The sequence below is a fragment of the Dipodascopsis tothii genome (assembly GCF_038497935.1).
Source record: "Dipodascopsis tothii strain CBS 759.85 unplaced genomic scaffold V1510scaffold_11, whole genome shotgun sequence".
In the NCBI taxonomy this organism is placed as follows: Eukaryota; Fungi; Ascomycota; class Lipomycetes; order Lipomycetales; family Lipomycetaceae; genus Neoaidaea; species Neoaidaea tothii.
Window position 1 is genome coordinate 109,424 of NW_027117995.1, and position 26,246 is coordinate 135,669.

At 63.3% G+C, this 26,246-nt stretch overlaps 13 protein-coding genes across 13 annotated transcripts in view; 6 read left to right on the forward strand and 7 right to left on the reverse strand.

Moving 5' to 3' along the window:
- The first annotated feature begins 235 nt into the window (after nucleotides 1–235).
- Nucleotides 236–3,167, forward strand: V1510DRAFT_106696 (uncharacterized protein). The gene is made up of 2 exons (XM_066930223.1): nucleotides 236–499; nucleotides 533–3,167. The coding sequence occupies exon 2, from the start codon at nucleotides 533–535 to the stop codon at nucleotides 2,840–2,842; it is 2,310 nt and encodes a 769-aa protein (XP_066789503.1). The 5' UTR covers nucleotides 236–499; the 3' UTR covers nucleotides 2,843–3,167.
- Nucleotides 3,168–3,540: 373 nt separating this feature from the next.
- V1510DRAFT_106940 (uncharacterized protein) lies at nucleotides 3,541–5,878 on the reverse strand. The gene has a single exon (XM_066930224.1). It carries the CDS (start codon nucleotides 5,429–5,431, stop codon nucleotides 3,572–3,574), a length of 1,860 nt encoding a protein of 619 aa, XP_066789504.1. The 5' UTR covers nucleotides 5,432–5,878; the 3' UTR covers nucleotides 3,541–3,571.
- A 1,119-nt stretch (nucleotides 5,879–6,997) lies between these two features.
- On the forward strand, nucleotides 6,998–8,300 carry V1510DRAFT_106687 (uncharacterized protein). Its single transcript, XM_066930222.1, has one exon. The coding sequence runs from the start codon at nucleotides 7,229–7,231 to the stop codon at nucleotides 8,060–8,062; it is 834 nt and encodes a 277-aa protein (XP_066789505.1). The 5' UTR covers nucleotides 6,998–7,228; the 3' UTR covers nucleotides 8,063–8,300.
- A 619-nt stretch (nucleotides 8,301–8,919) lies between these two features.
- V1510DRAFT_402539 (kinase-like domain-containing protein) lies at nucleotides 8,920–10,813 on the forward strand (the record flags this gene model as incomplete). The annotated part of the gene is made up of 4 exons (XM_066932111.1): nucleotides 8,920–9,065; nucleotides 9,129–9,495; nucleotides 9,660–9,738; nucleotides 9,789–10,813. The coding sequence occupies 4 exons, from the start codon at nucleotides 8,920–8,922 to the stop codon at nucleotides 10,811–10,813; spliced, it is 1,617 nt and encodes a 538-aa protein (XP_066789506.1).
- Nucleotides 10,814–11,546: 733 nt separating this feature from the next.
- Nucleotides 11,547–12,722, reverse strand: V1510DRAFT_415269 (PRELI-like family-domain-containing protein). Its single transcript, XM_066933562.1, has 3 exons — nucleotides 12,436–12,722; nucleotides 12,276–12,323; nucleotides 11,547–12,243 (listed from the first exon to the last, which is right to left on the reverse strand). Exons 1-3 carry the CDS (start codon nucleotides 12,468–12,470, stop codon nucleotides 11,712–11,714), a joined length of 615 nt encoding a protein of 204 aa, XP_066789507.1. The 5' UTR covers nucleotides 12,471–12,722; the 3' UTR covers nucleotides 11,547–11,711.
- A 753-nt stretch (nucleotides 12,723–13,475) lies between these two features.
- On the reverse strand, nucleotides 13,476–14,806 carry V1510DRAFT_402541 (uncharacterized protein; the record flags this gene model as incomplete). The annotated part of the gene is made up of 2 exons (XM_066932112.1): nucleotides 13,476–14,511; nucleotides 14,547–14,806. 2 exons carry the CDS (start codon nucleotides 14,804–14,806, stop codon nucleotides 13,476–13,478), a joined length of 1,296 nt encoding a protein of 431 aa, XP_066789508.1.
- Nucleotides 14,807–15,246: 440 nt separating this feature from the next.
- Nucleotides 15,247–15,850, reverse strand: V1510DRAFT_402542 (uncharacterized protein; the record flags this gene model as incomplete). Its single annotated transcript, XM_066932113.1, has 4 exons — nucleotides 15,247–15,299; nucleotides 15,331–15,573; nucleotides 15,606–15,725; nucleotides 15,757–15,850. The coding sequence occupies 4 exons, from the start codon at nucleotides 15,848–15,850 to the stop codon at nucleotides 15,247–15,249; spliced, it is 510 nt and encodes a 169-aa protein (XP_066789509.1).
- Nucleotides 15,851–15,962: 112 nt separating this feature from the next.
- Nucleotides 15,963–17,562, reverse strand: V1510DRAFT_415280 (SH3 domain-containing protein). Its single transcript, XM_066933563.1, has 2 exons — nucleotides 17,030–17,562; nucleotides 15,963–16,722 (listed from the first exon to the last, which is right to left on the reverse strand). Exons 1-2 carry the CDS (start codon nucleotides 17,081–17,083, stop codon nucleotides 16,003–16,005), a joined length of 774 nt encoding a protein of 257 aa, XP_066789510.1. The 5' UTR covers nucleotides 17,084–17,562; the 3' UTR covers nucleotides 15,963–16,002.
- Nucleotides 17,369–19,823, forward strand: V1510DRAFT_415281 (kinase-like domain-containing protein). Its single transcript, XM_066933564.1, has 2 exons — nucleotides 17,369–17,798; nucleotides 17,831–19,823. The coding sequence occupies exons 1-2, from the start codon at nucleotides 17,690–17,692 to the stop codon at nucleotides 19,714–19,716; spliced, it is 1,995 nt and encodes a 664-aa protein (XP_066789511.1). The 5' UTR covers nucleotides 17,369–17,689; the 3' UTR covers nucleotides 19,717–19,823.
- An 881-nt stretch (nucleotides 19,824–20,704) lies between these two features.
- On the forward strand, nucleotides 20,705–21,349 carry V1510DRAFT_415284 (membrane-associating domain-containing protein). Its single transcript, XM_066933565.1, has one exon. The coding sequence runs from the start codon at nucleotides 20,736–20,738 to the stop codon at nucleotides 21,249–21,251; it is 516 nt and encodes a 171-aa protein (XP_066789512.1). The 5' UTR covers nucleotides 20,705–20,735; the 3' UTR covers nucleotides 21,252–21,349.
- Nucleotides 21,350–21,453: 104 nt separating this feature from the next.
- V1510DRAFT_415286 (major facilitator superfamily domain-containing protein) lies at nucleotides 21,454–22,842 on the reverse strand. The gene has a single exon (XM_066933566.1). It carries the CDS (start codon nucleotides 22,806–22,808, stop codon nucleotides 21,591–21,593), a length of 1,218 nt encoding a protein of 405 aa, XP_066789513.1. The 5' UTR covers nucleotides 22,809–22,842; the 3' UTR covers nucleotides 21,454–21,590.
- Nucleotides 22,843–24,873: 2,031 nt separating this feature from the next.
- Nucleotides 24,874–25,975, forward strand: V1510DRAFT_415289 (Pimeloyl-ACP methyl ester carboxylesterase). Its single transcript, XM_066933567.1, has one exon. It carries the CDS (start codon nucleotides 25,119–25,121, stop codon nucleotides 25,848–25,850), a length of 732 nt encoding a protein of 243 aa, XP_066789514.1. The 5' UTR covers nucleotides 24,874–25,118; the 3' UTR covers nucleotides 25,851–25,975.
- V1510DRAFT_447994 (Orcokinin) overlaps nucleotides 25,945–26,246 on the reverse strand; it is a gene marked incomplete at both ends in the record, with an annotated part of 976 nt that continues 674 nt past the window's right edge. The window contains one exon of the mRNA XM_066935762.1: nucleotides 25,945–26,221. Coding sequence (XP_066789515.1) covers nucleotides 25,945–26,221 — 277 coding nt within the window. The remainder of the gene's footprint in view (nucleotides 26,222–26,246) is intronic.

Here is a 26,246-nt window from a genome sequence, read left to right on the forward strand (position 1 = left end):
CACCACCCTTCTCTGGTCGATCTCTTTCGCGTCTGATTGTGCAGTGCCCTCGCCTGCCCGCCTTTCTCTCCTACCGGACCCAGTGGATCCGCCGTACGTCTCGTACGCCCGCCCCCGACCCTCTCTCGAACGCACCTGCGTCCGCAAAGATCTACCAATCTGGCAGCTCTCAGCTTTATCTTCGCCCGTCTTCCGCTTGATGTGCAGAGACGGATCTGCGAGACGTCCAAGAAGCCGCCATAACGTCTCTTACCCGTGACTGATCGACGAGCCCGCTCGTCACCACCCGCTGTGGCTCCCCTCACTCTTCCCGGGCCGGCGTCGACGACGCCCGACCGCCCGCGGTGTCTACCGCGGCTTCTGCTTTCTGCCGGCACTCCCGGCCTTCCGACGCTCGCCTGCCGAGCTCCCGCTGACCGGACCCGGTCCTACACCCTGGCGTAAGACGCCTTTCTGCTGCCCTCCGTGAGCGCACGGAACGCACCACAGTACATGCAAGGTACGTTGGGCCCCTGCGGCCGCTGACCGCCAGATGGAGTCGCGCGCGCACTCTCCGATCCACCCCTCGAGCGAGCTCTACGACCACCGCAACCAGCCGGACTCTCTGCCGGTGCGGTCGTCGTTCTCGGACGCTAACGCGAACCCGCTGCCGGGCGTGCGGTCGTACTCGAAGCCCGAGCTCGACCGGCCCGTGTTTGACGACGACGGCGACCAGGAATACGACGAGGCCACGCTGCGCATGCGCTCGTCCTCGGCGAACTCGACCGCGCCGATCCTGAGCACGCCGGCGAGCGCGGCGACGCACCCGCCGCGCCGCCGCTCGTCGGCGCGCCACCTGGACCCGCAGAAGGTCTACACGCCGCACTCGCACCGCTCAAGCACGGCCGGCTCGGCGACGTCCGACGTGTACCCGCAGTCGTCCGTCGCCGGCGAGGTCGTGGCCGAGAACCCGTTCTCGCCGTCGTCGCCGACGCGCTCGGTGCCGTCGGGCTCGCCGCTGATCCCCCACCACCGCTCCAAGCGCCGGATCTCGATCGAGTTCCACAAGGACCGCCGCCCGACCTTCTCTGGCACCGACACGACCATCGCTGTCGGCAGCGGCGGCCCGGGCGCGACGTCGACGGGCAACCTGACTGCCGGCAACACGACCGTGCCGCTCGGCCCGGCCGTGACCATCTCGGGCACGGCCAGCACGAGCTCGGACTCGGAGGAGGAGACCGGCTCGCGCATCAACTCTGAGGACGACACCGAGGAGGACGTGTGTCTGCCGCCGGTGAACCGCGAGCACAAGCGCATCAACGGCATCGACTTTGACGAGATCGAGGAGTTTGTGGCTATGCAGCAGCTCGAGAACTGGTACCCCGAGCTGACGCGGCGCGCGGACGACGACATGAGCCCTCGGCTGGCGGCGACCATGGCCGCCAACGGCCGCACGCGGAACACGGCCGCGGCCACGACGACCGGTGCCGACGTGCACATGCACCCGGCGCCGGCGAACGCGTCGCCGCCGAGCACCAACTCGCCGTATTCGGACTACGAGTCCGAGGCCAAGATCCTCGACTCCACCACCGAGACGCAGGCGCCGCCTGGCGGCGTCGTCTTCGACGAGAAGGCCAACCGTGTCTCGCGCCAGCGCACCAACACGGTCTCGAGCGGGATCAGCAACAAGGAGAAGCTCGAGATGCTCAAGCTCACGACCCAGAAGCTGCCTACGTTCTCGCGCCCGTCGTTCTCGAACGGCAAGGAGCAGAACAACTCGCCCAAGCAGGCAATCGACCGCTTCAGCTTCTTCTCGTCCGAGAGCGAGGAGACCATCCACGCGCCCGAGTTCTCGCTCCTGGCCGACGACCCGCAGTCGTTCCGCGACATGTTCCACCCCGACAACGGCACGTGGTGGCTCGACTGTCTGGACCCGTCTGACAACGAGATGCGCATGCTCTCCAAGGCGTTCGGGATCCACCCTTTGACGGCCGAGGATATCCGCACGCAGGAGACGCGCGAGAAGGTCGAGCTCTTCAAGTCGTACTACTTTGTGTGTTTCCGCACCTTCGAGCACGACAAGACCAACGAGGAGTTCCTGGAGCCGCTTAACGCGTACATGGTCGTCTTCCGCGACGGCATCATCTCGTTCCACTTCTCGCCGTTCCAGCACACGGCCAACGTGCGCCGGCGCATCCGCCAGCTGCGCGACTACGTCACGGTCTCGGCCGACTGGATTTGCTACGCCATCATCGACGATATCACTGACGGCTTCGCGCCTGTTATCCATGAGATCGAGAAGGAGGCCGACGGCATCGAGGACTCGGTGTTTGTTGCCCGCGAGTGCGACTTTGGCGACATGCTCAAGCGCATCGGCGACGCTCGCAAGACCGTCATGACGCTCATGCGGCTGCTGTCGGGCAAGGCCGACGTCATCAAGATGTTTGCCAAGCGCTGCAACGAGCACTGGGACATGGCGCCCAAGGGCGAGATCGGTCTGTACCTGGGCGATATCCAGGACCATATCGTGACCATGTACCTCAACCTGTCGGCGTACGAGAAGATCCTTTCGCGGTCGCACGCCAACTACCTGGCCCAGCTCCAGGTCGAGTCCTTCCACGCCAACAACCGGGTGACGAGCATGCTTAGCCGCGTGACGCTGATCGGAACGATTCTCGTCCCGCTCAACCTGATCACCGGTCTTTTCGGCATGAACGTCCCTGTCCCCGGCGAGGGCTCTGACACGCTCCGCTGGTTCTTTGTCATTGTCGGCGTGATCATTTTGATCGTCGTGGTCATGTACTTTGTGGCCCGCCGCTGGCTCGCTGCCATGAGAGAGCGCGACACCAAGCGCGACGACTGACCGGACAGTACAGGCTTATAGACGTGGCGGTGCATTCACCAGCCACTGCCTTTCATTTTTTACACTGTAATCTATGATAGATATCGCTTTCAATTCATTTCTTCGTCCTGTCTCAGGGCCGCACTCCGGCCCGCTCTGTTGGCACATGTCAAGAATGTAGCTTAGCGCAGGCATGCGGCGTTAGCCTGCGTTGGCGCCCGCCGCGATGCACAGCCTCAGTCAGCGCACTAGCCACTGGCGCATGCAAGGCGCCGTCTGAGCACGCGAGCGCGTACGCGTAAGGGACCGCGTCCGCGTAAACAAGGCCAGGGTGATGACTGTATTGACATTAGATGTACACGTATCCGCGCAAAAGAGTCCAAGTATGATATCACGGCCGGGCGACCCGGCAGACATTGATAGTATTGTTTATTTAGTTTAGTTCCTACAAAAAACAGGCAAAAAGACAAAAGATGAGGAATTAGACAAACGACGATGTTTGCTGCAAAAAGGGAGGATATGAGAAGGAAATATAAAACATTGAACCGTGGGCAAGATGTCCAAAAGCGCTGTATGTATATATGTAATTTCCAATGCAATTTTGATCCCACTGCGCTCCCAGATGGCTTAATATTGTGTTTGGTCGCGTCCAATCCATGGCCCTGTCTGATTACTGTTCTCGTTTAATGCTGTAGACGGCTGGCCGGGGCGCCAGCGGTTGTTCATGCGGTCATTATACACGGCCACCGATCAGTTGAGGTCGATCTCGGTGGTGGCCTCTGGCTCGGTCGCGACGGGCGCCGGCGCGACGGGCGTAGCCGGCGCGACGGGCTCAGACACGATGTCGACCTTGGCCGCGGCCTTGGTCTCGACGGTAGGTGCGGCGTCCACGGTGTCCTTGACGTCCTTGGCCTCCTTGATGTCCTTGACGTCCTTGACATCCTTGTCGTCGTCGACAAGGTCTGTCAGACTCGTCTCGATCGTCTCGGCTGCGGATGACGCCGACGTGTTGCCACTCTCGGCGTCAGCAGTCTCGGTGGCCTCCGTGTCCGAGCCCTCGGTGGAGTCCGCCGAGTCGACGCTGTCAGCAGGGGCAGGCACGGCCTGCGACGCCGGCGACGCCGGCAACGGCTTGTCCGCCACGGTCTCCTCGCCGGCCAGCGGCCGCGACACCGGCACGCGTGTCAGACGCGGCGCGACGTGGCCGCCGCTCTGTGTGAGTGTGAGCGGCACCGGCCGCGACTGGCTCTTGAGGTTCGTCGTCGACGCGTTCGGGCTGTTGCTCGTGCTGCCAGACACGCTGCGCGCGCTCAGCCCGCCCACCGACGGTGTCGAGCGCACAGCGGGACCGGCCGGCGCCTGGCCGGCGGGATATGTGTGCTTCTTCGACTTGCGGCGGACGTTCTGCTTCACGCGCCGGCGCAGGACGTCAAAGTAGTTGAAGAACCGGCCACGGTCCGTAAACCACAGTTCTTCTGTTTCCTCGTCGATTGACCACAGACCGTCCTCGAGATCGTCCGCAAACATAGCCAGGAAGTGCGCCCATGACCGCGCAATCACGTACTTGCAGTCAAACTCACGGCCAAAGAGGATGACCTGGCCCCACGAGCCCGCGGGACCGGGTGACATGTCGATAGCAATGTTGTTGCCCACAAAGTCCTTCGCCAGTGGCAGCCATGAAGTGTTCGCGTACACATTCTGGATAGCATTCTCCGGCACGGACGCCTGCGTCTTGCCGAAGGTCGACATAGACACGCTGGCAGCCCGCGACGCGGACGGTCCTGACGACGACGACGACGGCGACTGCTGACGGTGGAACTGCTGCTGGTAGTACTGGTGCTGCTGTGCCTCGAGCTTCAGAGCAACGTCCCGCCAGATAGCCCACTCAGACACGATCTCGTCCGTGTCGAGCAAAGCCACACCAAAGAACAGGCCGCACGGCTGGCAGCCGCGCTCCTGGCCGTCGTGGATCAGCAGCGACTCGCGCACGTCCGCCGGTAGCGAGCACTCGGTCTCACGCTCCAGTGCCAGGATATCTGACTCTGCAGCGGAGTCACAGATCTGATCGTACAGCTCAGGGTAGTTCTTCTCAGCCCAGCGGTTGATGCGGCGCCACGAGAGGCTGACCGGCGGCGCCGGCGGCGAACCGTCCACGTAGTCCTGCAGCTGGATGTTCGACACGGGCTCGTTGCGGCCGCTGACCAGCGACGACGTCGACTGCAGCACAGACGACATCGAAGTCGAGCGCATACCCGGCGAGTACGGCGGACGCGCGCCGACGCCTGCAGTGAGGTTTGTTGTCGACGAGATCGACGAGCGCTCGACAAGCGACGTAGTCGTCGCCGCATAGGGGTTCCCTTCCGCGCCCGGGTAGCTCGACAGGAAGTACGGCGACGAGGGGGACGGCGCCTGTGCGTAGCTACCGCCATACGCGAGTGCCTCGGTGGACGGCGACGACATACCACGCGTGTAAGACGGCCGCCCACCGTACGGGTAGATAGACGACGCGATCTCCTGCGTGTAGACTGCGGAGGACTCGTGAGGGGCGCGGTCGGGCGTCCGCTGCTTGGGCCCGATCGACGTAAAAAGCGATTGTATCGATGCAAACATTGCGCCGGGCTTGTGGGCTCGTTCGAAAGCTGCCTGCACGGAGCAGCGAGAGGGTTCTTTGCCGGGTCAAGAGTCGAGTCAGGCGCTGTCTGCACAAGCTGTGCCGACTTCTGTCAGCCGCGGAGGGGCTATTTTGCCGGTTCGATGACGCCTGGGTACCTTGCGAATCCGGACTGTTGAGCTCTGCAAATGTGCGACCTCCAATCCGCTTGTGCCGTGGTTCCTGGGAATTCCGTCGGCTGGTTTGCGCTTGTCGAATCTGCCGGAAAAGACAACTAGGGAGAGTCCGCAGGCCAGATGGGTTGTGCGATATGTGTATTAAGAGAAAAAAAACGAGAAAAAGCGGCCTGCAAGAGCGCCTGAGGGAGGAAGGGGGGCGTAGTGGTTTTGAGATGGTGCCTGGCGCCGACACAGCCGCAGCATCGCGTGACGCCTGTGCTGGATACGCATAGTGACGCTACACTTACACTAAAAATAACGCAGCTCTGTGAAACTTATGCCTCGCATCGCGCCCACAGGTACACACACTAATGGATAGGCGCGAAAGCGCAGGACGAATATGCAGGCCTTGTTTAACGCGTGCCGCGTACGCATGCCGGCGACCATTTTGACCGTGGCGCCGGCCAAGTCGGCAGGGCGCTGGCAACGACAGCCGCGGTAGACGCGGGCGAGGCAGAGACCCCGTGTCGTGGCACGGTGGCGACTACGGCCGCGTGCTCGGCGGTTGGGGTGTTTGGTAGATGCCGATCAGGAGACCGCGAACGGCCGCGCCTTGTCGCGAGTCTGAGACAGGACCCAAAAATAGGGAACCTTGAATGACGCTAAAGCAATGTGGATGCAAATGCTACCTGCAGGTGCAGATGCCTTCCCAATCTGGTAAATCTCCGAGTTTGGCTAGCGCCGCGGTTGATAGACCTCTGTGCAAGGGGTCCAGCGCGGCGGCGCTGGAGCCATGACGAGTATGTGCGAGTCCTGTATCAAGCTGTCACAGGCTGTGCTGGCACAGCTGGGAACACAGCGACAGAGTCGCCTACTGGACAAGATTGGGACCGGGCGCCGGGCGCAGGCTGCCATGCAGAGCAGGTCGCCTAGGCGGCCGGCGGCTGCAGGCGCAGGCAAGGCAGCCGCGTCGTGTCCAGAGGTGGACAATGCGGTCACGTGTTGTGCCCGAACAGCCGACAGCAACGCTCGTGCAGCCGTCACGGCTGGTCGGCGCGCCAGCGTCCGAGAGTAGTTGCGACGCCGGTTCTGGTAGCCAGGCGCGAAACCCCTTCTGGTGGGCTCGCCTGGTAGCGGCCCCTGCGCGCAGGCGTCGCGGCTCAGCGCAGGCGCCATACAGGCCCCGTGGTACGGCCGTAGCCCCGTGCTCGTCTAGCGCACCGCCGGGCGCGCCGGGAGACATTCTTAGGACAGGTAGCGACACAGCCGAGTCGCTAGGCAAACACGGACATGACCAGAATTAGTGGGCGCGTCGGCACGGCCGGCGGGGGCCGCCAGACCCAGTCGCAAACCAGGCCGTGGGCCCGGCCGCTGATCGCGCTCACTAGATGTAATGTCGCGGCGTTCAAGCAGGCACGGCGCGGCTGCAGGCGTGTGGCATCATGCTGCAGCCAACGGACCGCGGCCGGCGGTAAGCTGTCCCACACCTACCGTAGATAGCGTCTCGTCGCGCTGGCAAGGCTGCTGGTCGCACTGTGCTGCAGGCACCGCGCTGCTACGCGTCTACGCGTTGCTGTCGGAGCCGCAAAAAGAGGTGGTGCACACGCGTGAGGGCGCGTAAAATTATCTCGCCCACAAATGACACGAGCGACAATTTTGCGGGACGCAGTCAGCAGCTTCCAACTCGAGCTGTACGCGCGCACTCTGGCCGGTGTCCTACCGGGCTGCGCGCTGCCGAGGTCTGATGGAACAGTGCCCAAGGGCTGGCACTTTGTGTATTTCCCGACAGCGCCGGTCGAGTCGGAGCTGCTCGCAGACGGATACGATCGGGTACCGGATGCGCCAGCCACTATTGCGCACGAGCTTGATGCCGGCCGATTTGTCAGACGCTGGCGGGGCGGGCGGCTCGAGTTTCATACACCGTTGCGCACGAGCGACGCGGAGTGTGCTGTGTACGACAAAGTGACGACTGCGGATGGGTGGCGCATGTCTGTGGCCAGCACAAGGCAGATGCGGAACGCCGGAGGCCCGCTGGCTGTGCTCGAACACCGCGAGCTGGTCTACATGGCCGCGGCCGGCAAGAGCCGGCCGGTCAGACCACCGGCAGCGGCACATGTGCTCGCCCGGTCAACGTTCACACCGTCAGCCACGCTATTGTTCCGGTTCTCGGCGCTGACGTTCAATGCGCATCGAATACACTTCGATGGCGCGTACGCGCGCGACGTCGAGAACATGGGTCTGGTCATGCATGGGGGCCTGGCGGCGTCTCTGATGCTGACCTGGCTGCAGTACGATCCGGCCGTGCGGGCGCAGCTCGAGACGGCCGGCGTCGGCTTAGACGCGTTTGAGTACCTCTGCGTGGACACTATTCGACCGGGCGTGCCGGTCGACCTTGTGCTGACCCGGGGCCGCAACTTTCGCGCGTGGATCGTACAGGACGGCGGCGTCAAGGTCAAGAGCACGGTGCTGTAGAAGTGCCGTGCGCTCGGACAGTGGGCGGCTTGATAGCCCCTGACGCAGGCGAACCAGCGAGGCGGCACGGCCAGTCGACGGTGCTACCGCCGCGCTGGACCGTCGCGCTTTTCGGTCCACCGGCTTGGCGCCAGCAAAGGCCGGCCCAGGCCGCCGGCCAACCAGCGTCAGCCACCGGCCACGGGCGTCGCGCCACGTCGGTTGTATGGCGTTGCGCGCCGACAAGCCTGGGCTTGCCCAAGCCTGGGTTTGCCCCAGCCGCGGGCGACCGGCGGCGGCGCCGTCGCCCGGCGGCTCCGCGTGGCGGTCATTGTGACTCGCTCAGCGGTACAAAGATGCGGGTCACAATGGGCGCCACCACCGCCACGACCGTCGCACGCCTGCCTCAGTTGTGCCACCTGCGCCCGTGCTCGGCCGGTTATGCCATGCGGGTAACGCCCGCAGGTCTCGCTCGCCGCCACATGGCCCTGGACACAGTCACCACAGCCGGACCCGGGTCCCCGCAGGTCACACAAAGTCACAGCAACAGTCACTCTAAGCCGCTTAAGGGCCCTTACTGCCCTATTTTACTCGTGCCCGCACATCTAGGTCCGCCGCGGGTCCGTGACTCCGCATATGTTGGCGGACTTTGCTCTTTTAGTACCAAAAGGTGCGCATCCGCCTCCTTTTCCCTTTAACTTCTTTTTCCCATTTTGCTAGCAACTTCACGGCAGGGCAATAATTAGACGACGGGCGTGGTGAGCGAAAAACCGTCGTTTTTCACACCCGCGGGCTATATTCACCACCAAACGGACGCCGTCCACCAGACATCCCTTCAGATTCTGCGACCGGAACGGGCTCAGAAAGACGCGGCATAGATGGCTTCGACTCTGGTTCCCCCGACGTCCTCGTACATGGCCTCCAAGCGGCGGAAACGGACGCCCAATTGGGAAGAGTTCTACAGAAATGGCTACCCGACAGACGTTATCGTGATCGAGGACGACACGCCGCCGCCGCCAGCTTCGTATGGCAGCAGTGCCAGCAATAGCAGCGGACCGAGCGCGCGGAGCGAGCCGGGTCGCGCCAGTGACGGGCCGTTGGCTGACGCCAAGCGGCAGTTCTACAGCACGGCAGCGCCGCCGGACGGCCGCCGTGGCCGCGACAACTACACACTCATCGGCTCGCCAAACGTGAGCCTATTCGACCTCGGTGGCGGCCTGACGTCACCGACGACGGCGCTCAAACGGCAGCGCGACGCGGCGGCGCACTATGCGGCTACGTCCACGGCCGCAGTCGTCCCGGTCCCGCCGCTGCCCGAGCGCGCGCCGATCACCGTGCACGACGTGCCGACTGACGTCGATTCCACCCTGGGCAAGAAGCGCAAGCTCGAGTACGCGGCGCCAAAAAAGCCTGTGTGCAAGGCCAAGGACGTGGTTGTCCAGGCCATCACCGACGTGAGTACTGTCGCCACCCACCTCCTGCGGCTGCGGGGCGCGCGCAGCCGCGCCCCGCGTGTGTTGCCCGGCTGGTCTGCACCGGCGCCGGCACAGTGGCGTGTGCGGCTGGTGCGGCCGCCGCCGTCAGCCCGCTAATCTCTTTGTGCACTGCTAATCGCCAGCCTTTTGTTCCTCGGGAAAAACTCGACGACGACGACGGCCACTACATCATCGTGCCCAACTCGGAGTTCACGTCGCGGTGTAAGTCGAACCGGTGGCTACCGGGCGCGCGAGCAGGCTGACCAGACCAGACACTATCACGAAGCTGCTCGGCCAGGGCACGTTCGGCAAGGTCGTCGAGGCGTACGACCACCAGAAGCGCAGTAGCTGCGCAATCAAGATCATCCGGGCGGTGCAGAAGTACCGGGACGCGTCCAAGATCGAGCTGCGGGTGCTGTCGACGCTGTCGATGCACGACCAGCAGAACGTGAACCGGTGTATACACCTGCGAGACTGTTTCGACTACCGCAACCACATCTGCATCGTGACGGACCTTCTGGGGATCTCGGTGTTTGACTTCTTGAAGTCCAATAGCTTCGTGCCGTTCCCGGCGTCGCACATCCAGCAGTTTGCCAAGCAGCTGCTGACGAGTGTCATGTTCCTGCACGAGCTGAACCTGATCCACACAGACCTCAAGCCGGAGAACATCCTGCTGGTCAACAGCGCGTACGACACGTACCCGTATAACGAGCGCGGGATCGAGACGCGCAAGGTGCTCAAGGACACGACAATCCATCTGATCGACTTTGGCAGCGCCACGTTTCAAGACGAGTATCACTCGTCGGTCGTGTCCACGCGGCACTACCGGGCGCCCGAGATCATCCTGAGCATGGGGTGGTCGTTCCCGTGCGACATGTGGTCAATCGGGTGCATCCTGGTCGAGTTCTTCACCGGCGAGGCGCTTTTCCAGACGCACGACAACCTCGAGCATCTGGCCATGATGGAGACCATCGTCGGCCGGCCCTTTGACCGCGCACAGTCGAAGCTCGCCGGGCGGCAAGCCCGCAAGTACTTTCTGCGCAACGGCAAGCTGGACTACCCGAACACACAGACGTCAAAGACAAGCAAGAAGTACGTGAAGGCGATGAAGACGCTCGACGAGATGATCCCGGTCGACAAGGCGCCGTTCTATCGCGAGTTTGTCGACCTCCTGCGCCGAATCTTTGTATATAACCCCGAGGAGCGTTTGACGGCCAAGGATGCCTTGAACCACGCCTGGTTCCGGCAAGACCCGCCCCTCGAGGACTTCGAGCAGGCCGCTCAGGCCCTTCATTAGACCCCGGCGCGTCCGGGCTGTGCGGCCTGCCCTAAAATCTTGTTTTACTGGTTACTGGTTTCACTATCGTCTTGTTTTCACGGAAAAGCGCGGGGCTCAGGCTTAATAATTATTGGTGGATGGCTGGCAGCGCGGCCACACTGGCGCATTCATGACATCTGCTACGTCCATTTTGACATTTCTGTTTCTGCCGCGGCCGGTCCTGGTTGCTCTAATGGTTCAAAGACTACAGTGTCTCCATATTATGACGAATTTCACTATATTTTTATGGGATCTCCTATGTTACTTTTTGGTTTTGGGGCTTGTGTTAATACTGTGTATGGCTGGTTGGCGAAAGGAACATCGAACAAAGGAAAACATTGACAATTACCACTACTCTACTGAACCACACGTTAACAAAGCCGCGAGTAGGACGAGTAAGTGTACTCCGCCGGACATTGGCGGTCACGTCTTACGCGCGACAACAGACGACCAGACGCTGCGCGAGAAGCGCGCGGCAGCTTCGTAATTCAGCTCTGTCTGCGTCGTCGCTAGCCATGTGCGCATGTGCCGGGCCTGGGCCCTGGCGGCACGGACACCGGGCCTGCTGCGCATTCGCGCGCGCCCGGCGTCGACGCCCTGCGCAACCGTACCGCCCGCGCGCTCAAGCGAGCCCGGGCCGGTGTGATAGAGCCCGGCAGACGCTCGCGCCGTCGATGGGCGGAACTCATTTTGGGGATTGCATGACACGGAGTTTTGGAGTAGACATTTAATATTTTTCAGTATATACAAGGATCCAAAGACCGTAGATGCGTACGTAGAACGATACAATAACAGAGAAACTGACCAGCCAAGCGCCAAAAAGCAGAATACATCATAACGAGAGTATCAAAACGGAGACTATGTACCAGAGGTGGGATCAGAGGACGACGGGGTCCTGGGAAAGTGCGGTCTGCATGGCGGTCTTGAAGCCCTTCATGCGGCCGCCCTGTTCGCGGAACTTGTCCATGACGAACTGCATGCCCATGCGCGATTTGACGAGGTTTTCGCGGAAGCGAGTCTGGCCCCAAACCTCGATGCGCTCGCGCATCATGCGCAGACCGAGGTTGGACGAGATGCGCACGTGCGCCGACTGCTCGACCTTGGCCCGCTGGCCAACGCCGTTGCCGGCCGGGATGCCCTGGTACCGCGTGTACTCCTTGACGGACATGAGCTTGCGATAGTCGAGGTTGCGCACGATCGAGACGATCTCCTCCTTCTTGGGATCGACGATGGACTCCTCGAGCACCCACGACTCGCTGATTTTGGCATACGAGGTCGAGGCAAAGAGCGTGGTGAACCACTCGGGCAGCTTGCCCTTCTTGAGGATCAGCCGTGTCGAATGGAGCCGGCCCTCCGAGTCGATGTGCCGCGAAATCGTGTCGGTGCTGCGGACGTGTCGCGAGTACGGGCTTGGGTCAGCACGGGCATGGTGGCGACTTACTTGGGGTACCGCAGGAAGAACGACATGGCCGCGGTCGTGAAATCATGGCTTGTTCGTCAGTATAGCTCGTGACAGCCCGGCCGGAGCCGGACAGAGCGGCTGTGCCGGTCCGCGCTGGCCGGCCGCGGCGACCACGGTGCCGCGATCTCTCGCCACTTACTCGTAGATGTGCTCGCTTCGGTAGTATTTGACCATTGTGTCTGAACGTTGACGTCTGCCGTCTGTCGTGTTCTCACTCGGCGGAAGCAAGGGAGCTCAGCCTGCGCGTGCGCGTGCGGCGACGCAAATTTCCAAAACGTAGGCCGTTCGTGCGATTCACTGGAACGCTCAATTGTAGAGCAGCTGGCGGGTGAATTGGTCGGAAGATGGGTGAAGATTTTTAATGGGCAATACGGTCAGAAATTAGCGGAGACGGCGACCAATGCCCGCGAAATAAGATTTGGGCGGAGGTCACAAGCCCAAGTGCCAATATGTGAAAAGGTCCGTCGCCACGGACCCGATTGGACCCGGTCGGCTAGTCGGACCTGCCCCCGGGGATCGACCCCGTGCCGCGGATTGAACTACGCGCGGCCCGGTCGGCTGCGCGGCCGGCCGTCTGGACAGCCTAGGACGGGGGTGCCTCGGGCCGCCACAGGTCCGCGGACTCCGGACCTGCAGGTGAGGGGTGCGGAGCGGTGCGCCTGGTGACCCGGCTGCGCCATAGACGGTCTAGGACTGAGTCCGGCCGGTCACGGAGATGAGGGGATACGTGCGGCAGGCGGGGATTAACCGGGCCGATGGCGGATATGTCATAATGGACGGACGAGGATTGGTGCGAGCGCGGGCTTGGGCCGGGTGCGGACAGGGTCCCGGAGCGGACATACGCCAAACGACGGACTGTGTCCGGTGGACGGACCGGGTCCGCGAACAAGGTTTGGAAGCTCGGGGAAATTTGCTGTGGCGTGACAGATGTGGCCGCAAGCACCGGGTGGTGCAACAGATGCATCGACACGTGATCGTGATCCGCCGTGATCAGCTGTGACCGGGCTTGTGTCGCTCGTGCGACTGCCAACGCGGGGCTACGGCCAGGCCCGGACCGTGGTCAGGCGGCGTGCGCGGGGTGTGTGCAAGAATTACTAGGCGGGTCGCGCCCGCCGGCGGGTCCGCTCGCGGCCCGCCGGCCGGCGGCTGCGCCGCAGCTGGGGCCGCCTCGCGGCCGAGTCACTTCGTGGCCGGCGCGGGCTTGGGCTTGACCGGCACCAGGCGCTCGCTCTTGCCCCACTCGAGCGCGCGCGGCGTCATGAACTGCTTGACGACGTCGTCCGTCACGGCCGCGCGGTTCTTCTGGAACTCGCCAACGAACTCCTGCAGGACCTTGATGCACTTGACCTTGAGCTCGCCCGTCAGCAGCTTGCCGGCCTTGTAGTCGTCGTAGATCTGCTTGAGCTCAACGTCGTCCTCGAGGAAGAACGAGAGGTACTGGTACGCGACGTCGACGTCCGGGTTGCCGCCCAGCTCGCGCTGCTCCTCGAGCGTGGCGCGGCCGCCCGAGAACGCGTACTTCTTGATCTTCTTGTCGATGGCCTTGGCGTTGTCGGTCATGAAGATCGCCGAAGTGTCGACCGAGGCCGACATCTTGGACTGCGAGCCCTGCAGCGACGGGAAGAACCGCGCGTGGATGAGCGACGGCTTCGGGTACCGCAGCTTGAAGGCCACGTCGCGGCACAGCCGAAAGTACGGGTCCTGGTCGATCGCACACGGAATCAGCGACGGGATGTCCTTGCGCGTGCCGAAGATCTCCGGGAACGAGTTCGAGAACGCGGCCGTGATCTGGATTGAGGCGAAGTGCAGCTTGCCGATGTTGTCCGAGTCCTGGAAGCCGAAGATCGACTTGGCCGTCGACGTCGTGACCTGGCGCGCCACGCGCACCACGTTCGCGTAGTACTCGCCGCCCATGTAGTCCAGGTCCGAGAAGATGAACGTCTTCTTCATGTCGAAGCCGACCGCGATGATGTCCTTGGCGTTCTGCGCCGTGAACTTGCGCACGTCCTCGATCGAGAGCGCGCCCTTGAACAGGAACTTCTCGTCGTCTGTCATCTCGATCACCAGCGGCACGTCGAAGACGTCCTGCAGCCACTTGGTGAACAGGAACGGCGTCATGTGGCCGAGGTGCATGCTGTCGCTCGACGGGCCGCGGCCCGTATACAGGAAGAACGGCTTGCCCTCCTCGTACCGGGTCAGGATCGCGCCCAGATCTCTGTTTTGTCAGCCCGCGCCCGCACCTGCACGCACCTCTCCGAGAAGAACACGCCCCGCCGCAGGAAACGATGCGGCTTGCGGCCCGTCACGCGCTCGAACCGCTCCAGCAGCTCGTCCGTGATTTTGCGGGTGCCGAAAGACTCGATAAGCTTGTCGTAGTCAATCTCCTGCGCCTTGCCGTCCACGACGGCGCCCTCGACGTCCCAGGGCGTCACCACTTGCTCCGCCTTGGCGGCAGTGGCCTCGACCGGCTCCGAGATCTTCAACGAGTCCATTGATGGCGGCGCAGACATGGTTGTCGGGATTCTGCTGTGCTTGGGGAGTAGGGTCGATGGTATAGATAGACAAAAAATTTTGAGTAATTTTGACAGCGCGCTGGGGGGCATGCAGACAACGCTTCTGGGTCGCACAGCGCGACGAGGGCCACCCAGACCGGCTGGAAAGAGCCGGACGACGGTCAATTAGTCACGGAGGTCGTCGTGTGCTGCTACGACCGCCGGACGTTGAGAAACGGCCGGGCGGTGGGTCAAACAGCGCCGGCGAGGACCAAATGCGGGTCTTCGCGGCCTCCGACGTCTACGCAGACGGCTACTGGGGCTGTATGGTCGGCGGCCGTCGGTGCCGGTCGCCCGCTGGCCACCAGCAACGCCGGACGGCCGGGCAGCAGCTGGGTAATGCCGCAGCGGCCTGTAGAGTCCACAGATCGCCGAATGAATTATATATATACATGAGGTCACCGACGAACGGGCTTGCTGCGCCACTCCTCGTGCTCGAACTGGCCTCCGACTGCGGTTAGCAAGGCCTGGGGCGTACTTACGTGAACCGTGGACGTCTTTGGTGGTCTCGGCGCGGGCTGGGGCCTCGACCGGCTTGGCCTCGGGCGGGCCCGCCGTGACCGGCTGGGCCGGCTCGGCCGCATTCCGCAGCGGAATGCTCTTCCAGCGCGCGTCGGCAGCCGCCACGCGCCGGCTGAGCGTGTTCAGCCGCTGTTCCTCGGCCATGAGCTCCTCCATCGTGGGCGGATCGGGGCGGACCGCCCGCAGCCACTGGTTCCACTGGGCTTCTGTCAGCGCTGGCGCCGGCGCGACTTACGAGGCATCTTGTAGTCAACGTACGACGGAATCGAGCGTCTGAGCTCGACCAGCCGGCGCATGCGGCCGGGGTTCAGGTCGCTGTAGAACTCCCAGAAAGTATTGCCGTCGAGATCGAATCCTGCGGTCAGCGGGCCCGGCCGGCGACGTACCGACAAAGAACTTCTTGCGGAAGGGCACATTGCGGAGCGCCCGCCACTTGTAGTAGTAGTGGCGGAACGTGGAGATGTTTGGCCGCCGGTCCATGTTGGTGGAGGAAACGTTTTCGCCGGCAGCTGAGTGGTTGGGACATGGTGGCGCGCGCCGCACGGCGTGCGGCGCGCTTGACAGCCGCATGCCGCGCGGCTCAGCGGCGACATATGTTATAACCGTGTATTCTCTAACCTATGAACCCAAAACTAAAAGATCGAATTGACAATGTCGGCGCCGATGGTCGCGCCCGCGCCAAAGATGGCGGCGTTGCCCAGCTTGGAGCCGAACTTCTTGCCGGTGGCCTTGAGCGCGGAGGAGTCGAACGAGTGCGACGACTGACCGGCCTGCTGCTGCACAGCCACAGGCTGCGGCTGCTGCTGTGGCGGGGGGTAGTACTGCTGCGGCGCGCTGTACTGCTGCGGCGGCGGGTATTGCTGCGGCGGCGGCTGGTACTGTTGCGGCGCGCCGTAGGACTGGTTGTAGCCCGGCGCGCCGTACGGCTGCGGCGCCTGGTACGGCGCCGGCGACGAGCCGTCCTTCTCGGCCATGCGCACGTACGAGCTCGGGAAGATGCCCTCGCGGCCGGTGGCCTGGCTGCGACCGCGCCACCAGTCGGGGTTGATGCGCTCGAGCACGGTGATGCGTACGCCGCGCGTAAACTGAAGGTCGCTGTTGTCGTCGCCACGGTAGTCGTACAGCGCCTCGGCCACGTCCTGGCCGTTGGCAGGGCTGTAGGGTGGCACGGGCGGCGTGCCGTAGCCGGCCTTCTCGCCGACCGGGGTGGCGGCGGGCGCCGGCGAGGGCGTGGCGGGCTCGCGGTAGTCAACGGCGGGCATGCCGGGCTCGTATTTTGCGGGGACGTACTGCTCCAGATGTCTCTTGAGATTCTCGGTAATCACGCCGGAGGCACACAAGAAGTCGAGTTCCTGCTGGTCAGCGTCTGCCTGCGGCGGGGGTTTTGAGGGGCAGCTGGGCCGGTGCGGTCATGCTCTCGTAATCGTCGATCTTGGGCCGATCGCCACCGCGATCGGCCGGACACGCCGGCCCTGTCGAGAAGACGTCTGCTGGCCACAGCGGAGCGCAGGCGGACCGTCTGGCCGCGGTCTGGCGGCCAGCAGCTGTGCCGCCGCCCCGTCGCGGCCGTTGTCGTCCGGGCCGCCACGCCAAGCCGCCGCGCCCCGCGCGCGCGCCGATCGGTACCCTGCTGCCCCCCCGAAACCGGTCCTCACTCACATTGTGCACGCTCGTCAGCGAGCGGTTAACCAAAGCTGCGTTCATGTTGGCCATGTCGTCAGGCAGGGGCGGCCAGGCAAGATGTACTGCGCGGGAACCGGGTAATATTACTGCGCCGCATCACGTGAGGCTCAGTTACACGCCGGTAACAAGCAAACAACCGCGGGCGTCCCGTTACGGTATTAGTCACTCGGTCCTGTGACGGCCGCCGCGGCCACGTAGAAAACTGAACGGCCTACCAAAAATAGGGCACACTGCAGGCGCGGTCTTGAACTTATTCCTAATTAGGATATAGATAATCCGGGTACCATCGTCAGTCGTACCCGCACAAAGCGTAGAGCCAGCGCGAGCGGAGCTTCCTTCCAACATACAGCACCAGCATCAGCACGGCCGTTCGAGCGCGGTCGACAGCGCAAGCCCGATTGGATCCAAGCGTCCACGAGCACGGTACGCACTCAGTTGCACTTTGGACGGCTCGCCCGCGATAGACGGGCACCCAGACGGTGTCGGATACGGCGGCGTCGACGACAGCGACCAACAGACGATCAGGATCGGTAGCAGACCGCACCACGCCAGCCAGGCGAGGATTGATCAGCACGGGTGCAGCCTGCGGACGCTGCGCAGCATAGAGTGACAAGACCCGCGGAAAAGAGCCCGGATATGGCCGAGCAGTTTGCGCCGGCGGTGACGCCCTCGTCGGCTTCGGGCCGCGTCGGGCGCTACCAGATCATCAAGACGCTGGGCGAAGGATCATTCGGCAAGGTCAAGCGTACGTACGATGGGATGCCGAGCTGACCACAGTGGCCTACCACCTGGCGACCCACCAGCGGGTAGCGCTGAAGATCATCAACCGCAAAACACTGGCCAAGAGCGACATGCAGGGACGGGTCGAGCGCGAGATCTCGTACCTGCGGCTGCTGCGGCACCCGCACATTATCAAGCTGTACGACGTAATCAAGTCCAAGGACGAGATTATTATGGTCATCGAGTTTGCGGGCAAGGAGCTTTTTGATTACATTGTCCAGCGGGGCAAGATGTCCGAGGACGAGGCCCGCCGATTCTTCCAGCAGATCATCGGCGCGGTCGAGTACTGCCACCGACACAAGATCGTGCACCGCGACCTGAAGCCGGAGAACCTGCTGCTGGACGAGAACCTGAACGTGAAGATCGCGGACTTTGGGCTGTCGAACATCATGACGGACGGCAACTTCCTCAAGACGTCGTGCGGCTCGCCGAACTACGCGGCCCCGGAAGTCATCTCGGGCAAGCTGTACGCGGGCCCGGAGGTGGACGTGTGGTCGTGCGGCGTGATCCTGTACGTGATGCTCTGCGGGCGGCTGCCGTTCGACGACGAGTTCATCCCGACGCTGTTCAAGAAGATCAACGGCGGCGTGTACACGCTGCCGTCGTACCTCTCGCCCGGCGCCAAGCACCTGCTCCAGCGCATGCTCGTGGTCAATCCGCTGAACCGCATCACGGTCCGCGAGATCATGAACGACCCGTGGTTCAAGGACAACATCCCCAAGTACCTCATCCCGCCCGAGGAGCACAACCACACCGAGATCGACGACAAGGTCGTCGGCGCGCTGGGGTCGACGATGGGCTACGACAAGGAGGAGGTCTACGACGCATTGCGCAAGAAGGGCGAGAGCAACGAGATCCGCGACGCGTACGAGCTCATGCGTGAGAACCAGATGATGGCCAAGGACGCGCGCACGAGCACGCCCTCCGCCGGCGAGGACGGCTTCCTCTCGCCGAGCTCGTCCGGCTGGAGCTCGGACTCGATGAAGCACCACGGCGGGCTCCAGCGCAAGGGCAACGAGCAGACGCTCACGTTCGACAACCACCACCTGTCGACCGGGTTCAATGCGACCGAGTTCTCGACGCCGAACACGACCATCGCGGTGCTGCCGTCGTCGCTGCCGGCGTACCACCGCGCCAACATGCTCGCCAAGAACCCGAACCTGGCGTCGGTGCTGCGCAAGATCGGCTCGTCGTCCGCCGGACGCAAGTCCAAGACCCGGTGGCACTTTGGCATCCGCTCGCGCTCGTACCCGCTCGACGTCATGGGCGAGATCTACCGCGCGCTCAAGGGCCTCGGCGCTGAGTGGGCCAAGCCCACCGAGGAGGATCCCTGGACGATCTTCGTGCGCTGGCGGTACCTGCCGCGCGACTTCGACAAGGCTGCCGGCGACGGCAAGCTCGGCGGCGAGCAGGGCAAGCTTATGAAGATGCAGATCCAGCTCTACCAGCTCGAGCAGAACAACTACCTCGTCGACTTCAAGTTCGACGGCTGGTGGACCGACGGCGACGAGCACACGCTCGCCAAGGAGAAGGTGCGCCGGCGCCGCCAGGGCAGCGCCGCGTCCTCGCGCTCGTCGTCGTCCGTGATGATCAACAACGGCCAGAACGCCATGAGCCTCGGCAACCTGACGGCGCTCGACAAGCTGGGCCCGCTCGCGAGCACCCGCCGCCCGTCGGCTGCGGCCAAGCCCGCGCTCGAGCCCACCACGCAGCTGGCCGCGCCGGCCACGCCTACGAACCTGGCGCTGCCGTCGCCGACCGCGCCGGCCAACAAGCCCGCGTCCAACAAGGGCGACGACGACGAGATCCTGTCGACGTACCCGTTTCTGCATATGGCCACGCGCCTGATCATGGAGCTGGCTGTCAACAGCCAGTCAGCCTGAGCTCTCTTGCATCATGCCTCTACGCCGGATCGGCGGCTTTGGCCGCCTGGACGGCGCCGACCCTCTCATGCTGTATCAGTAGACGTCTAGTAATATCATGGACCTAATTCTGCCGCGCCGCCGGACCCGGCGGCCGACGCCACCGGCCGCCGCCACCGCTGCCATCGGCCGATCGCCGTGCGTTGCGCGCCGGGTGTGGCCTCCGCGCGTCTGTGCGCGTCGTCACGGTGACGGTGATCGCGGTAGCGAATCGGGTGACGGCCGCCACGCGAAGCGCCGGAACCCGGGCTCGCCTGTTCCGTCCGGCGATCACGGCCCACACGCGACGCGTGGCACCGCAGACGGCCGGTCGGCCGCTCCCGGCGCAGCCGGCGCCGGCAGCGGAGGCGCAGGCGGCCGCTTGGCCACGACCGCTTGGCCACGGCCGCGGCCAACCACAGGCCGGCACACGGCCCAGCCACCCCCGCTGCGGACCGGCTGCGGCGGCTCAGCCACATCCGCGAGAGCCGGTAGGCGCGGGTCTGCGCCACGATTTACGTAAGCGAGAGTGGGAGTGTTACCAAGCAGCGCATATCATATGCCCCTTTGGGACTGGCCGCTCACAACAACCTGTCCCAATCTGTCATCGCCCCACGCGCCGGCTCACATCTTTGCAGCAGGCGGCTGATGATCGCTCACTAAAGCCGCTGGGTGGAGACCAGCATGTGTTCTAGCATCGCCGTTTTGGTGCGATTTGGTAAAGCCGGTCGATCCAAAGCCGTAAGACGCAGGCCATGGTCTGTCCGTGTGACGATATAGGCATAATTTAATGCGCCGGCAAGGCCCACGAGCTCAAAACAGCCACTTTAGACGAAGATCGAGCGCAGAATGGTTGCGAACGGCAGATTAATAAAACATGATCTCATGTCTGCGGCCGACACCGGATCCGCTCTGCCGTGGTCACAAAGATATTTATTTCCCTCAGGTTCCAGAATATCTTGCTTCACCATTTTTTATACCTTACCAGACAATCAATCAACATGGGTGCTCTCTTCGTCTCTAACGGAGTCCTTCGCGGACTCACCCTGGTCTTCCTGGTCATCTGCATGGGCCTGACTGGCTCGCTGATTCAGGGACAGGACTTCGGCGTCCCCCAGGTGAACTTTGTGATGTTTGCGTGTGTGTTCGGCCTGCTGTTTGGCGTGCTCTACACGTTCGCGGCTATGTTCATCTCGGCGATCGCCTTCCCGGCCGTCATTGCTCTGTTCGACTTCCTGAACGCCGTCTTCTGCTTTGCCGGCGCCACCGCGCTGGCCGTGGCCATGCGCGTGCACTCGTGCACCAACCACAGCTACATCAACAGCAACAAGGTCTCGCAGGGCAGCACTGACCGCTGCCGCAAGGGCCAGGCTGACACCGTCTTCCTGTACTTTGCGTTCCTGACCTTCCTGGCCTCGCTGGTGCTGTCGATCTCGGTTGGCATGCGTGAGGGCTGGGGCACTCTGCCCTCGAAGAAGTCGGTTCGCCCGGCGCCGACCATGACCCAGGTCGCCTAAGCAGTTGGATTGCTGGCGATCTAGTGATGTAATGATTCGCTTCTTTTCTTTTAATTTGGGATTGGATTGTTTAATGAATAACACGTTTAAAACACAAAGTGCGCGAGCGCGACGGCGCCGACGGCGCCGACGGTGCCGACGGCGACGCGCCCCCGCCGGCCGGCGGTCGTCCTGCGCGGGGCGGTGCTTGGCTGCTGGGGCGCCGAGACCGCAGGGACCGGAAGAACACTGCCGAGCAGGGTAATCAGGGTAAGGGCCCCGATACCGCCGCGACTCGCGCGGCTCGCACGGACCCTAGCCCGATGCTATGACGTAAACATTATTGCTACCTGTACAAAATCAAAAGTTCGTCGGCATCTCCTGCGCCAGCTCGTCGCCCACGTCCTCCTTCTTGAGCGTCTCTTCGACCACCGGCGCCGGCTTCTTGCGGTCGCGGATGGTCATCAGCTTGATGGAGATCAGCACCACCAGCTGCAGACTCGCCGTGATGGCCGTCCAGATGTAGCCCCGGCGGAAGCGCGGCGCCTGGCTCGTCGGGAAGACGACGATGTTGGTGCCCGTCTTGAGCGCGTTGCCGAGACAGTTCATGCTGCCCGTGACGAACGCACGCACCTCGAGGTCCTCCATGGTCTCGAGCGTAGCCCACGTCATCAGGATCGATTGCAGGACCAGGATGCTGCCGCCCATGAACCACGCAAAGAACTTGGCGCTCAGCGACACGTTCCAGCCGACAAGGATGTACGCCGACACGCAGAACATGATCGACGCCATCAGACCGGGCAGGAACGGGTTGCGCGACTTGTCCGTGTACCAGGACGCAGCCAGCGTGGTCACGACCGAGATCGCGTTTGTCACGGTCGGCAGGTTGTTGACCTGCGGCACCGTGAACTCGTCGGGGTAGGACTTCAGGTACAGCGTCATGGCGTTCGACAGCATCTGCTCGTTCTGGTCGAGCAAGATCCACGCAAACACAAACAGGTACCACTGCCAGCCGCCGAGCGCCTTGCGGATGCCGGCCATAGAGACCTTCTTGCGCGCGTGGCCGGCGTCAGCCATGCGCGACAGCGACAGCTCAACGTCATGCTTCTTGAGCAGGATGCAGCGCGTCGTCTGAGGCGTGTCCGGGATCGCGATCGAGCCCCACAGCGCGACCGGGAACGTGATGATCGAGCAGATAATGAACAGCCAGCGCCAGCCAGCCAGACCGCGCACGCCGTCCAGGTTCTCGTACGCGGCCGACTGCAGGTAGCCCGAGAACATGGAGCCCAGGGGCGAGGCGACAGCGTAGAAGCCCAGCCGGCGCGCCATCTCGGGCCGCCGGTACCACGAGCCAATGATGAAGATCGAGCCAGTGTACGAGATCGCGCCGAAGAAACCGACCATGAACCGGTACGCGTACATCTGGTCGAGCGAGTGCGCAAACGCACACGTCAGCGTGAAGATACCCCACGCAAACTCGCTCAGCGGCATCAGGATACTCGGGCGGATACGAGTCATGAGCATCGTGCCCGGGATCATAAACACGCAGTAGGGGATCTGGTTGATGATCGTCAGCATGTTGAGGTCATTGCCGCCCAGGTTCAGGTCCTCCTTCATGCCCGACACATAGGCGTTCTTGACGTTGTTGATGTCGAGCGACAGCGCAAACGACGACAGGCACGTGAAAGTGAGGATGAGCACGTCCAGCTTGAACAGCAGGAACTTCTCGGACTTGGACATGCCCTTGTCGTACCAACGAAAGTAGTCCACAAACCATTCGTTGAAGGTCTGCTTGCGCTCCTCGACGGTGCCGGCGCTGACGTCGTCCGTCAGCGTCGTCGTCTGGACGTGCGCCTCCTCTTTCTCAGTAGTGCTGTCGTAGGCGGCCATGGTGCGATGCTGACTGCGCCGGCGGCCGGCGACTTTTATAGCCTGACTAGCGCACAGGCGCCGGGCCCACGCGCGGCAGCCCTTGGCAGAGATAGCGAGCGACCGCGCCGCGGCGGCGCAGCCGGGAACGCCGCCGGGAACGCCGCCGGGAACGCCGCCGGGAACGCCGCCGGAAGCCCTGGCGACTGGACGGCCTGCCGACGAGTAGACGCCGCGCCACCGCCAGACCGTCGCCCTTCCCGGCCGGCTATGCTCGCGTACGCTCGCACGAGCTGTCTCTGCGACTTGGCCGACATTTTCGCCGGCTGCGCCTGTCACGACGGAATTGATTTCGCTGAGTCTACACGGCAATCAGGCCTCGTGCGTTAGCGGCGGCACCCGCAGGAACGTCCGCGTGTCCGCTGCCGCGTCGGGGAGTCTACGTGGCGCCTCTGACCAGTGACATGCCGGCCCGCCGGAGCAGATTTCGCCCTGGGATCGCTATCAGGGACCGCAGAGCCTATGATGCGCATACAATAAAGAAGCATAAGCAGCCATCCTAGCCACATTCTTATCAAAAGCTTGGTATCGGCGCAGGCTAGCGACGCCAAGCCCTAAACGGGCAACGTTTGGTGGTGACTGTGCTCCGGCCCGCGAAGCTTTCGGCCGTGCCTGCTACTAATCTCGCCAGGATCCTTATCAGTGCCGGCAGCTGGGTCTTACCGCCGCCTGGGGTCTAGTGGCTGGCCTGGCGCTGACGCCGCATGAGCGCGAGCCAGCCCGACTTGCCATCGCTGTCGGTCGAGCTCGGCTGAGCCGGTCGCAGGGATAGACGCTGGCAAGCGGGCCTGGCCAAGCCGGGCGTTCCGGAAGACGCGGCAGTGCTGAGTCTGCCGCGGGCTTGGCTTGCTTAGCCAGCCAAGGCCTGCCCTTGGCGACGACGCTGGGCCTGTGGCTTCGGGGCGCCGCATAATATGCGGCGCCACTCCACGGGACCACACGGCTTGCGCGCCGCGTGGCGGGGGCGGCGGTAGGTGGCCCGAGGCGATTGTGCGCCTGGCCCCTGCTGGCCCCGGTCACGCAATTGATAAGCCCGCGACGCTACGGCGGCGTGGACGGCGTTTGGTTGGCCTGCGGTTGTGGCGTCGGCTCGTGCGTGCGGTCGCCAGCACAGACGGACGAGTCGGGCGAGTCGCGGGTAGGGCCGGCCTAAGCCGCGATAGCACCCGGGCGTGGTTCATATCCTAGCCTGCGCGTAGACTACAGATCCACCGGAACGGCTTACGGAGCGCGCCGCCGGTGGTACCCGCATGCGACGGGCGACGAGAGGGGTCACCAATGCACGGCGGGTCGTGCCGCAGCCTGCACCCGCGGGAGGTTTGCGTTAGGCTACGTCATGCGCGTCTGTCGTATCGCCGGATCTGCACTGCGGGTCGAACACGCCATCATACCCAGACACTCGGATATGCATTCGCCCGATTCGCGCCACTACTGCAGCGAGCCTCCGGACTGCAGCCGGCCGCTGTTGCGGCCGCAGCCGCAGCCGCGGGGCCACTAACACAGGCTGTGCATCTGTCCAAAGCCGCGGCGACCTGCCAATAGATCGGAATGAGCGTCTGGCAGGTCCGCGGCATTGCAGATAGTGAGCGGAAGCTAGTTGGCATACCCGACCGACTGAGTCGCGAACACTACGTGCAGGCTGCTAGAGACTGTCTTGAGATCAGAAGGAAGGCAACGGAAATATCCACATGATTTTAGGCTCTCGGTCAAGAGAATCATCCGTAAGTTTTTCATCATAAAGACAGTCTCTACGTGTCCCAGACGGCTCAGCCGTCCGGGCAGCAGGCACCAGCCCGCCAGCCCGCCCGCAGCCTTCGCTGGGGGGTTGCCGAAGTGAAGGAAGGCGCTGCAAATTTTCTTTATATAGCGTCGTAGGGTTTGTGTGCGTGCTGGGAGGTAGGGTTGCGCAGATGCCCAGCGTGCCCTGCCAGCTATCCGGTCCGACACTCTTGCCGCACCATGGCCGCTCGAATCCGGCTCAGTCTGATACCTGGCACCCAGTGCGATGAACGGCTGTGGGGCCGGCTTGTGCCTGCGCTGCAGCGGCTCGGTGCGGTGGGTGGACGCCAGTACGAATGCGAGTTTGTGCCAGTCCAGCAGGCCCGCAGCCGGGTCGAGATGCAGTCCATGATTGCGGCCGCGCACCAGCCGGACCGTGCGTGCCACGTCGTTGGCTTCTCAATGGGGGCTTATCTGGCCATGGAGCACACGCTGGCCCAGCCCGAGGCGGTGACGTCGCTGGTAGCGATCGCGGGCTCGCCGCGAGGCTTTGGCGAGCGCGTTGTGGCCGCGCGGCTACGCACCGTCGAGGCGCTTCGCCGCGGCCGCTACGCCGGTATTCCGGCGGCACGCCTTCGGAAGTTTGTCAACACCGGCGTGGACGATCCGGACGTGGGCGGCGTTGTGCGCGCCATGGACGCAGACCTTGGCAAGGACGTCCTGGTAACCCAGTTTGCCGAGATGAGCTACAGAGACGACCTTGTGCCGCGTCTGGCTGAGATCAGCTGCCCGTTCGCCGTCGTCGGATCAAGCCAGGACCACATTACACACCCTGATGAGTTCCACATGACGGCCAAACGGGCGGGCTGCGAGCTACATATGATCGACAACGGGGCCGGCCATATGTTGCCGCTGGAGGCACCGAACGAGCTGGCCGCTATTTTGGACGATTTCTACGCACGCCACAACTGAGCACCGCCACTACGCCACAACTCACGTGGTCGTGCCTGAACACGCGCCACACGCATGTGCATCGCGTCATAGCTAATTTATTGCATCACCGCGTCTAAAATCCAAAACCACCGTTTCCACCGCTGTTGTTGTCATTGCCGTACGAGTCGCTGTTGTCGTTGCCGTACGAGCTGTTGTTGTTGTTGCTGTTGCCGTACGAGTTGTTGTCATTGCCGTACGAGGACGAGTTGTTGTCGTTGCCGTACGAGGACGAGTTGTTGTCGTCGCCATACGACGACTTCTTCGAGCCGTACGAGTCGTTGTCGTTGTTGCCGTACGAGGACGAGTTGTTGTCATCGCCGTACGACGACTTCTTCGAGCCGTACGAGTCGCTGTCAGTGTTGCCGTACGAGGACG

Excerpts from the sequence above, each read along its gene's own strand:
- V1510DRAFT_106696 (XM_066930223.1), top strand. The coding sequence starts at position 533 with ATGGAGTCGCGCGCGCACTCTCCGATCCACCCCTCGAGCGAGCTCTAC.
- V1510DRAFT_106940 (XM_066930224.1), bottom strand. The coding sequence starts at position 5,431 with ATGTTTGCATCGATACAATCGCTTTTTACGTCGATCGGGCCCAAGCAG.
- V1510DRAFT_106687 (XM_066930222.1), top strand. The coding sequence starts at position 7,229 with ATGACACGAGCGACAATTTTGCGGGACGCAGTCAGCAGCTTCCAACTC.
- V1510DRAFT_415269 (XM_066933562.1), bottom strand. The coding sequence starts at position 12,470 with ATGGTCAAATACTACCGAAGCGAGCACATCTACGA. Across the intron at positions 12,324-12,435 it reads CGAAGCGAGCACATCTACGA|CCATGATTTCACGACCGCGG; the intron begins GTAAGTGGCGAG and ends CTGACGAACAAG. Across the intron at positions 12,244-12,275 it reads TTCTTCCTGCGGTACCCCAA|CCCGTACTCGCGACACGTCC; the intron begins GTAAGTCGCCAC and ends TGCTGACCCAAG.
- V1510DRAFT_415280 (XM_066933563.1), bottom strand. The coding sequence starts at position 17,083 with ATGGCCAACATGAACGCAGCTTTGGTTAACCGCTCGCTGACGAGCGTG. Across the intron at positions 16,723-17,029 it reads CGCTGACGAGCGTGCACAAT|GAACTCGACTTCTTGTGTGC; the intron begins GTGAGTGAGGAC and ends GCTGACCAGCAG.
- V1510DRAFT_415281 (XM_066933564.1), top strand. The coding sequence starts at position 17,690 with ATGGCCGAGCAGTTTGCGCCGGCGGTGACGCCCTCGTCGGCTTCGGGC. Across the intron at positions 17,799-17,830 it reads ATCATTCGGCAAGGTCAAGC|TGGCCTACCACCTGGCGACC; the intron begins GTACGTACGATG and ends AGCTGACCACAG.
- V1510DRAFT_415284 (XM_066933565.1), top strand. The coding sequence starts at position 20,736 with ATGGGTGCTCTCTTCGTCTCTAACGGAGTCCTTCGCGGACTCACCCTG.
- V1510DRAFT_415286 (XM_066933566.1), bottom strand. The coding sequence starts at position 22,808 with ATGCTGACGATCATCAACCAGATCCCCTACTGCGTGTTTATGATCCCG.
- V1510DRAFT_415289 (XM_066933567.1), top strand. The coding sequence starts at position 25,119 with ATGGCCGCTCGAATCCGGCTCAGTCTGATACCTGGCACCCAGTGCGAT.